The 9,801-nt window shown below is 54.4% G+C and overlaps 2 protein-coding genes across 2 annotated transcripts in view; both read left to right on the top strand.

The window, feature by feature from the left end:
• Positions 1 to 4,289, top strand: part of ETH_00009845 (uncharacterized protein) — a gene marked incomplete at both ends in the record, with an annotated part of 5,100 nt that extends 811 nt beyond the window's left edge. The window contains one exon of the mRNA XM_013377046.1: positions 7 to 4,289. Within this exon, the coding sequence (XP_013232500.1) occupies positions 7 to 4,289 (4,283 nt within the window). The remainder of the gene's footprint in view (positions 1 to 6) is intronic.
• A 4,817-nt stretch (positions 4,290 to 9,106) lies between these two features.
• ETH_00009840 (uncharacterized protein) overlaps positions 9,107 to 9,801 on the top strand; it is a gene marked incomplete at both ends in the record, with an annotated part of 981 nt that continues 286 nt past the window's right edge. Inside the window, one exon of the mRNA XM_013377045.1 lies at positions 9,107 to 9,786. Coding sequence (XP_013232499.1) covers positions 9,107 to 9,786 — 680 coding nt within the window. The remainder of the gene's footprint in view (positions 9,787 to 9,801) is intronic.

Below are 9,801 nucleotides of genomic sequence, written 5' to 3'. Positions count from 1 at the left end.
CAGCAGCAGCAGCAGCAGCAGCAGCAGCAGGGGAGATCCCGAAGAGCGCGAAAGTGCGGCGGGAGCTGCCCGCGGGCTCCGTGGGAATTTCCACAAATGACAAAAATGCCTTTTTGCGGAAACTGCCGCAGCAGCTGCCCAGCAGCTTGGGGTGTACGTACACCCCGTGCTGCAGCAAACCCGCAATACCCGTCAAGGTGCGCATTCTGGGGGCCCCCCGGGGGCCCCCCCGGCAGCTGCTGCGGCTGGGGAGTCCTGCTGCTGCTGCAGCAGATGGGAAAGTGCACTTTCAGTTGTTTCAAGTGCAGCAAAAAGCTGATAATGAAAAAAGAAGAGTTGTGGCTTATGAATGGAAAAACGGAAAACCCCCAACTGTCAAAAAGACAAAGTCCAGGTGTACGTACAGCTTCACCCAGGCAGCAGCAGCTGCTGCGCTGCAGCTCTTCAGAGCTGCGGTGGGCGGCCGCGCAGCAAAACCCCCAAAAAAGGCTGCTTCGGACGCCCTAGCTGCTGCTGCTGCTGCTGCAGAGCCTGCTGCTGCTGATGCAGAGCGCGAGGAGGAGCTGCTGCAGCAGGAGCAGCAGCAGCAAACCCAGGACCTGCAACAGCAGCGCGCCCCAATCAAGCAGGAACTCGAAAAACTTGACCAGCAGCAGCAGCAGTGGACCCCTGAGAGCTACCAGCAGTGGGAGCTGCAGCAGCAGCAGCAGCTGCAGCAGCAACCGCAGCAGCAGAACTGGCAGCCGGAGCACCGCCACCAGTGGGACCAACAGCAGCAGCAAAGCGAACACAATAGCCAGCAGCAGCAGTGGACCCCTGAGCAGCAACAGCAGTGGGGGCTGCAGCAACAGTGGAGCGCCGAGCAGCAGGAACAGTGGGAGCAGCAGGAGCAGCAGCAACACGGGCAGCAGCAGCAGTGGACTCCTGAGCAGCTCCAGCAGCAGCCGACTCATGAGCAGCAGCAGTGGGACCAGCAGGAACAGCAGTGGAGCCCTGAGCAGCAGCAACAGTGGGAGCAGCAGCAGCAACAGTGGGAGCAGCAGCAGCAGTGGAGCCCGGCGCAGCAGCAGCAGTGGGACCAACAGCAGCAACAGCAGTGGAGCCCGGCGCAGCAGCAGCAGTGGGAACAGCAGCAGCAGCAGCAGCCGTGGAGTGCTGCGCAGCAGCAACAATGGGACCAGCAGCAGCAACAGCAGCAGCAGACGCAGCAACCTTGGAGCCACGAGCAGCAGCAACAGTGGGAGCAGCAGTGGCAGTGGCAGCCTCAGCAGCAAAGCAACATGGGGGATGCGCAGCAGCAGCAGCAGCAGCAGGGGTGGACCCCCGACTCCCAGCATAATGGGCTCCAGGAGCAGCAGGACCAGCAGCAGCAGCAGCAGCAGCAGCAGCAGCAGGAAGAAGAGTCAGAGGAAGCGCAGGGCAAAGGCTACTTGAGTTGCTGCCCCTCGAGAGGTCGCTTTTATTGCATTTGCTGCGGCTCTTCGGAGCAGCAAAAGATTGAAGTTGTGCAAGCAGCAATCGAGAGGCCTTCTGTGGCAATATGCGCTTGCTGCGGCTCCCGCTCTGCTTCTGTGGCAGCAGCAGCAGGCGAGCAGCAGCGGGAGACGCAGCAGGAGGCGCAGCAGCAGGAAGCTCAGGAGCAGCAGCAGCAGGGGCAGCAGCAGGAGCAGCAGCAGGAGGAGGGGGAGCAGCAAGAAGCAGGGGGAGGCCTTCTGAGCCTGGTGTCTGCGTGGTTTTCACGGGGCAAGGCGGCGCAGACGGAAGCAGCAGCAGCAGCAGCAGCAGGGGAGAAGGAGGAGGAAGAGGGAGCAGCAGCAGCAGAAGAAGCAGCAGCAGAAGAAGAAGCAGCAGAAGAGGTAGTTGCGTGCGAAGTGCGGAGGCCGCAAAAGGTGCAGCAGCCGCTGGAGAGCAGCAGCAGCAAAAGCCCCGTGGTTCCGGTGAAGCTGCGGATCCTGAAAAGAGCTGCTTGGAAAGCTGCTGCTGCTGCTGCTGCTTCCCGCTGCAGCAGCGCAGCAGAAGATGAAGCACTCGAGGAAGAGCCGCTGCGCTTTGTTGTGCTGCAGACGCAATTCAAAAAAGACCGGGAGAGGCGGCGGCTGGTGGCTTTCCGGCCAGCTGTACATACACCTGCGCACACTGAACTTCTCCGAAAAAGACAATTCAAAAACACTTTTCAGTATTCCAAACCTCCCCAGTCTTTTTCTCAAACTCTGCAGAAGACTTGCCTCCTGCGAGAGGCTTCGGGGAGCTCTTTGCAGAGCGCAGTCACGCTCAACTTCGAGTACAGGTCGCTGCGCCAGCAGCAGCAGCAGCTGCTGCAGCAGCAGCAGCTGCTGCAGCAGCAGCAGCAGCAGCGGGGAGAGTCGCGCCAGCAGCTCGAACAGCGGCAGGAAGAGCTCCAGCTCCGCCTGGAGAGGCTGCTGCTGCAGCAGCCGCTGCAGCAGCCGCTGCAGCAGGCGGATGCAGGGGCCCCTGCTGCAGCGGCTTCTCTGCAGATCTCTCCCGCTGCTTCAGCAAGATCTGCTGCTGCGCTGCAGGAGCTGCCTGCTGCCACTTCTGGCCTTTCTATTTGCTCGCAGCAAACAGCAGCTAGGGCGCTGGCAAGGGTAGCAGCGCGGAGAGAACGTGCTGCTGCTGCTGCTGCTGCTGCGGCTGCGGAAGCCGAAGCAGCCGCTGCAGCAGCGGCAGCGGCTGAGGGCAGCAGCAGAGGCGTCTCTGCTTCACAGCGCGAAGACACAGCCCGAGAAAACTCCGCTGCTGCTGCAGCAGACGAGCAGCAGATTGACACAGAAACAGAGAAAAGAGAAGCAGCAGAACAGTCAGAAGACTGCGCCTCCGCAAGGTGGCACCAGCGCTGCAGCAGCAGCAGCAGCTGTTGCAGCCAGGCAGCAGCAGCAGCCCCAGAGGAGCAGCTTCCCAGAGCTGAAGGACCCCACAAAAAAGTTCCTGCTGCAGCAAAATATGCTGAGTGCTGGTTCTCCGTTAGTGCTTCATGTCTCCCTCGCCAAGGTTCTGAGGCCCCGTCATCAGCAAATCGGCAGCAGCAGCAGCAGCTGGAGCAGCAAGCGAAGCAACAGCAGCAGCAGCAGCCGCAGCAAGAGCAATTCCTCCTGAGCGAAAACAGCCGGGCCTTAGAGGCCGCAGTGCCTCAGCCCATTTCAATCAGCATATTTGACGTGGTCCCGGAGGAGCCGGAGCTGCAGCAGCTGCAGCAGCAGCAGCAGCAGCAGCGGCAGCAGCAGAGCGCGAGAAGGAGCTCTTCTTCCTGCTGCGCAGCGCAGCAAACTGCGTCGCAGCAGAGCAGCAGCAGATCTCTGCGCCTCGAAACTTACAAAATAAGCAGCAGGGAAGCAACTCCTGCGGAGGCGTCTGAGTGCACGGAGCAGCAGCAGCAGCAAGAGATGCAAGAAGGGGAGCTGCAGCAAGAAGCCTACTTCATAGGGGCCCCCGTACAACAGCTGCTTCCTGGCCAGCTGCTGCAGCCAACTGAGTCTGACTTTATAGAAGCAGAGCCAGTGCCTCTTGAGGCGCTGCCAGTGGAGGATCAGCTGCTGGTGAGGCAGGCGCTGGAGGAATACCTGCAGCAGCAGCAGCAGCAGCAGGAGGAGCCGCAGCAGTACCAGCCGCAGCAGCAGTACCAGCAGGAGCAGCAGCAGTATCAGCAGCAGCAGCAGTATCAGCAGCAGCAGCAGTACGAGCTGATAGCACAGCGCCAACAGGAATGCGCTGTTCCTCAAATGGCCGTGCCCTACGAACTATATGAATTGCCGCAAGCAGCAGCAGCAGCAGGAGCTGCTGCTGCTGCCGCTGGTGCTAATGCTTCTGAAGCAGCAGCAAAAAGCTCAGTGGAGGTCCCCCTGTGGCAGCTGTCGTACTCAGTCCCTGAAGAGTTCCTAAAGCAGCCGCAGAAGCAAATGCAGGAGCTGCAGCAGCAGGAGCTGCAGCAGGACCCGCTGCTCACAGATGTTCCTCACCCTCTGGAAGAAGTGTGGCTGCAGCAGCAGCTAATGCAGCCACGGCAGGAGCTGCCGCAAGAATGGTATTATGTTGCTGCTGGCAGCCAATACCCAACGGAAACGGCAGCAGCAGCAGCAGCAGCAGCAGCACCGCATCAAGACTTTGCTGCAGTCTACAGAGCACCGGAGACAACCAGCGTGCAGCAGCTGCCGTTCGTCCCTTCGCCTTTCGAAGCAGCAGCAACGGCTGCTGCAGCTAAACAGGACACGAGCTGCTGCTGCCCCAAAGGGGAGGAGGCAGCCAGCAGCAAATGTGCATGCGTGTGCTGCTGAAGAGTCTGAGGCTCTTGTTAGCTGCATTTTGCACAAGTGCCAGCCTAGAAAGCTTTCTTTTAAAAAAGCAACTTAGTCTGATTTCAAGAGGTCCCAAAAGGGTTTATTTAAAAAGCAGCGGCTTCTTAGAAAACCCTGAATTCGGGTTTGAGTCAGCTGCTTTCGCTTCGTGCTGCCTGGCACTTCTTTTTCTGCATTCCCAGACGATTTGTCTTTGCGCAGGCCCCAACTAGGCTTTATACTGCTTTATATTTCATTAAATCATAAATAAACTGTAAAGGATTAAATAAAAAGACCCTTTTGGGTCTTTTAAGTGCTGCTTTCCCAGCAAAAGTCTGCTTCGGAGTGTTCGTTGAAAAGCACCAAGTCCGCATGGGCTGCCTTTGAGGCTCCAACTTGTTGCAAGAAACAATTGCCTTCTTTTAAAGACCAGTTTTTTTCTTAAAGGTTTATCTGATTCTGATTAAGTGCTTTTGTCTGCATCTAGAACTCTTTATAATTCAATTTGATCACATTTCTCATTTCCTTGCCTCAGCCATCAACAGAAAGGCTCATTATGGCAATAGAATTGGCAAACAGTCTTTGCATTAAGCCCAAAGAAAGAAAAACAAAGTTCATCTTTTGCTGCTTTCTGTAAGGGAATGGCTTTATGCAGTCCTAAAGCTTCATGCAGGCTTCTCTGGGTTAACTGAAAGAGTCTTTACTTCATTCTTTCTTTCTTTTTGTTTTTTAGTCATTTCTTTCTCTTCTATGCTTTTCTGTCATTTCCATTATTTTTCTTTTTCCATATTTTGCGGGTTTTATCCCATTTTTTTCGAAAGTTTTGAAGGCTTTCTTTACCCTCAATGAAGCGGCTCCTGCACACGCAAGAAAGCCGCCTGCAGCTCTCAGTGGGACATTTACATCTTCAAATGGTGGAGAAAAATCTGTTTGTTTTTTATTCCATAATAAAGTTAAAGATGGAAAGGCATTAACTTCACGTAAAAGCAGCATTAGGGTTTCTAAAGCAGCAATTAATGTACCTCATACCCCAGGACGACGTTTATACTTCAGTTGTAGCTGGTCTTGTTAGTTATTCACTTTCAATCTTGCCTTCATACTTTTCAGAAAAAAAGTTAATTTGACAATACTGGCAGCAGCAGAGCGACTTGCTGCAGTGTAAATGTCCTTCCATCTTCAAGTTTTGCATTTTCTTGCCTGCCACTCATCTATTGCCTTTCTCCGGCGTTCTTGTTTTTCCTGCATTTATGCTTTTCTACTTGTAATTACCTTTCTCAATACAAACTGCTTTTTCCTCCAGTCTTCCGTCTTCGCCTCTACTTACTTCATCCCCGGTCTAAGCCAGAATGAGTTCATTTCTGGACTCTTTTCTGTCTTGTCTCCAAAAACTATTCCAAATGGTGTTTTACTTGCAAATTATCCCGCAAAGAAAGGCCATAAGTGGACTTATATGATGGCGAGTCTTAGTGGCCACTCAAATGCCTTTGAATGCATGAAAAATGCCCGAGACTTCTCCACTACCAGCAGGGGAGCAGCACAATCTCAAGAAAATGAAGTTCAATAAAGATGGAAGTAATGTTAGAAAGAGGTCAATGAAGCAGAATTGCTTTAGAGCCTCTGTTGCTGCCAAGCTCTTAAGCTGGAAAACCAATTTCTCTTCTTTCCGGCTCGAGCTCAAGTTTGTTTTTCTTCTTTGAGGCTGCAGCAGAGAGCATTCAGAAGCTCCAGAAGAAATTCTTGAATGCAAAGCTTATGCTCAGCAAATTGAATTAATATGAGACATTTTGGAACATTGCGTTTAGCGGGTTTTCCATCTATAGACCTTAACTATCCAGAATTGAACCTGGGGCTTTGCCCGCCGTAGCTCTCAAGGATATATTCTTAGAGTATATCCTTGAGAACTATCGAAATGAGTTTTTTCAGAATAAAGTTACCTTTAAATTGGAGAACATCATTTCGTTGCTGCTAATGGTGGTGGCTGAGGCACTTCCCTCCACCGCAGTGGTAATCACGGGAAGAAGGAAACTGCTGATTGAAGCAGCTAAAGCTTTATTAGTCAGTCATCTTATTGGTATTTCCAGTAGGCTGCATCACTGGCTCGAAAATAATTAAAACATCATGTGTTTATTGGGCTTCAGGACAGTAGCACTTAGCCCCAAAATGCTCAAGAAAGTGGGGTTTGGTTGTTTTCCTATTCACATGCAAACAAAAGTATGGATTGGCTACTTCTCCTCAAACTGCCAAGGTTAAAAGCATTTAAATTTTTTTGCAAAAGAGTTTTAGTGCACAATGATATGGGTGAAGGAACTGCATTCCTTCTGCATTCGGTGGCTGACCGAAAAAGACTAAAAAGTTTTAGAGCTCTGTGCCAGATTAAATGCAGGCTGGCTGCTGCCCACGGTGCAAAAAAAGCAACTGGAGTTTTATTTTTAAAGGACTTGTAAGTTCTTGTGGCAAGCAAGACGTGTTCATAAGCTTAGGCAACGGAAGCATGCACGAGCTGCACAAATCCATGCCAAATTCAGCCCCGCGCGTCCGCTTATACTAGAAATCAGGATTCTGGCTAATATTTATTCATTTTTTAATGCTGCAGTACTTCTTGTGCGCTTTTTATTGCCTTTTCCGCAAACAAAATGCCCCAGAAAGGCTAGCTCGTGCAGGTCCTTTTTATTTCTCGTGCGTTTTGCTGTACACAGCACAGCTGCAGTAGCTTACTGCCATCTAGAACAAGATCCACGCAGCATAGCCAGTGCCATAAGAGCTTTTTGCAATAAATAAACACTTGTAGCTGCTGTCCTGTTCATACTGGCTGTTCTGCTATGCATGGTGGAAGAATAACCGGCTGGGCATACCTGCATGCACTGCTGGGAGAGAAGGAGCCAAGGAACCTTATGGATTTGAAATGGGCCATTTCTGAACATCAGGTCTATCAGAAAGTTTCTTGGTAAAGAAGGTCACAGGGTATTTCACCAAGCTACTGTTTTGGGACTTGTGAATAGCTGAATTGTTTCAACTGGGCAAGGATCATGACTCCAGTTGCGACCCCGGCACTTCTTTCCTTGCCTAAACAGCAGTCAATCCCTACATAAACTTCTTTTTGATTTTTCTGCTGAGGTACGCGGCCTTTTGTTACTCAAAGAAGAGGGAATGCCACTGAGTGCCGCTGTCACGTTGCTGGGGCATGAAGTTTCGCTTAAGCGTGGGACTCAAACATTATCTTGTCGTACGTAAGGACACTAAAAGCCTCTTACTTTATTCTGGGTGTTTCAGCGTAACAAGTTGCGCGTCAAACAGCCTTAGGCTTCTGTTTCCCGTAGCGCGAATGGGCTGAGTAAAACAATGAAGATCTAACTGGCGCAGTATCGATCTGAACTTGTATAGCTGCTTTAGACTTCTTTCCATATCCATTTACATCTATTTAGGAGAATAGACATGTAAAAAGCCTACAGCCGCCAGGAAAATCCCGATTGAGTTGCTGCTTTCCACACTTGGAGCTGAAGTCATACTCGCCCCGCCCTGCAGGCAGGACTTAGCTGGCCGCCTTAGGAGTTCTAAGTGACCTACCTCGGCAAGACGGCATTTTTGGAGGAAACAGCTCGAAAGAAATGGCACAGAGTTCAGTGCCCCGTGCTCTCAAAGTGGCATTAAGGTGAAATACGGGGGCGATCTTCATAGGCTAGTGGCTTAGACGCTGTGAAGAGGTTCTCTGCGTTGACTTGCAAACGTGAAAGTGCTTGTTGCTGCTACAAATGGGCATGCGCAGCACCCAGGGAGGCTGCAAAGCCCCCCAGGGCCATTTTTTGCAACTTCTCTCCCGAGCTCGGGGCTGCGCTGATTCCTGCGGAGCTCCGGCCTATGGGCTAGCGACAAGCTTCCCGAGACGAATTAATTTGCATTGGACGAGCTGATCGCCTGTTTTCTAGTGTCTCACGGGGCTAATCGCTGGAGTGTGAGGGTGGCAAACGCGAAAAGTTCGCACTCTGGCGCGGCGTCTACAGCCGCTCCTCGCTGCAGTTTCGGAGCTGCAAACTTTAAAAGTTTCCTTCTTGGAGCGCTATTTGAAGCTGAGAGGGGCGCGAAAGAGCGAAGCTGCGTCAGCTCCGTCTCAGGCTGCACCGAGCCCAGCGGCCCGCGACGCTGGTAATTCGCCACTGAGCCTGTCACCCGAGTGGACCGCTAGGACTATAACCTTTCGTTGAACTGCAAAATTTGTTCAAAGAGCGGAGCCGCTCAATTAGCAAATTTGGGAGTTGTTTGTGGAGAGTTGCATTGAAAAATCGTTTCGGCGCGGGAAGACGCGCTGTACGCAGCTGGCAATTCTGGCGCGGCGCCTGGGACACGGGGGCGCTGGTGCTGGGGTGCTTGTAGCCACACTTTTATAAAAGTCGAAATACTGCAAACATTGTAAGTTTGGGATTTGAATCTCGAGTGGGAATTTCTTAAAGGGTGGCGGGGGGTTTGCAGCGCGCAAAAGCGCGTAGCGTTGTTGTTGCAGCAAGTTGTGCTGGATCGCGTGGGGCTGGGATTGAGCTGTTGCTGGAGGTTGGGTGGGATGCGGCGACGCGTGGAGTTCCGCGGCGACCTGGAGTAGAGTAAAGTTTTTTTCGAGTTTTGTGTGAAATAATATCCGTTTTTTCCGGAGGATTGGCTATAGCGGGTTCGCGGGAGAACGGCTCGCCGTGCGCTGCTTTGGAGTGCTGCTGCTGCTGCTGCTGCACCTCGTGCGGGATCGAGAGCCCCCGAAGGCCCCTCCCCCGGGACTTAGGGGCTGCAGCAGCAGCAGCATGAGCGGCTTCGCGGGGCGCGCGTAGAAGACGATGGCTCGGGCGTACGCGGGGGAGGAGGGGGTCTTGGGCGAGGCGGTGGCCGTGGAGGCGCCGCCGGGCGTTGAGGCCGCGCAGCCGCGGGGGGCAGCGCGGGCGGCGGGCGGCGCTGCCGCCGCTGCTGCTGCTGCGCTTCCGGACAGACCACTGGTCGCCGCAGCAGCAGAGGCGCAGCGCAAGCGGTCCACGCGGAAGCGGGAACTGAGTCTGACTCTGCTGTACCTGCTGGCGATCGGGGTGTTGGCGAGCCGGCGGCTGCTGCAGGGGCGCGCGGGCGGGGGCGGCGCCGCAGGCGCGGCTGCGCAGGCCGCAGTGGGGGGCGCAGCAGCAGCAGCAGCGCGCAGCAGCAGGGGCCCCGCGGACGCGGCGGGGGGCCCCCCCGGGCCCGCAGCGGCCGTCCGCGCGAAGCTGGGGGAGCTGCAGCGGCTGCTGCCCGCAGCAGAAGTGGTGGTGGAAGTGCTGGACGCTTTGGAGCCGCAGGTGCTGCTGCACAACGCGCAGGCCAAAGTGAAGAAGGCCTTTTTGGAGGAGGCGAGCGGCGCGGCGTCGGAGGCGACGCTGGAGAGTCTGGGGGAGGCGCTGGGGGAGCTGCACAGGCTGCAGGGGCTGGCGCTGCAGCAGGGGGAGCAGCTGGCGCAGCAGCAGCAGCAGCAGCAGCAGGCGCTGCCGCAGCTGTGGGGCCCCGGCGC

Source organism: Eimeria tenella, genomic scaffold (assembly GCF_000499545.2).
Source record: "Eimeria tenella Houghton genomic scaffold, Eth_scaff45, whole genome shotgun sequence".
Classification (NCBI taxonomy): Eukaryota; Apicomplexa; class Conoidasida; order Eucoccidiorida; family Eimeriidae; genus Eimeria; species Eimeria tenella.
This window is presented reverse-complemented; position numbering and strand designations above follow the sequence as displayed.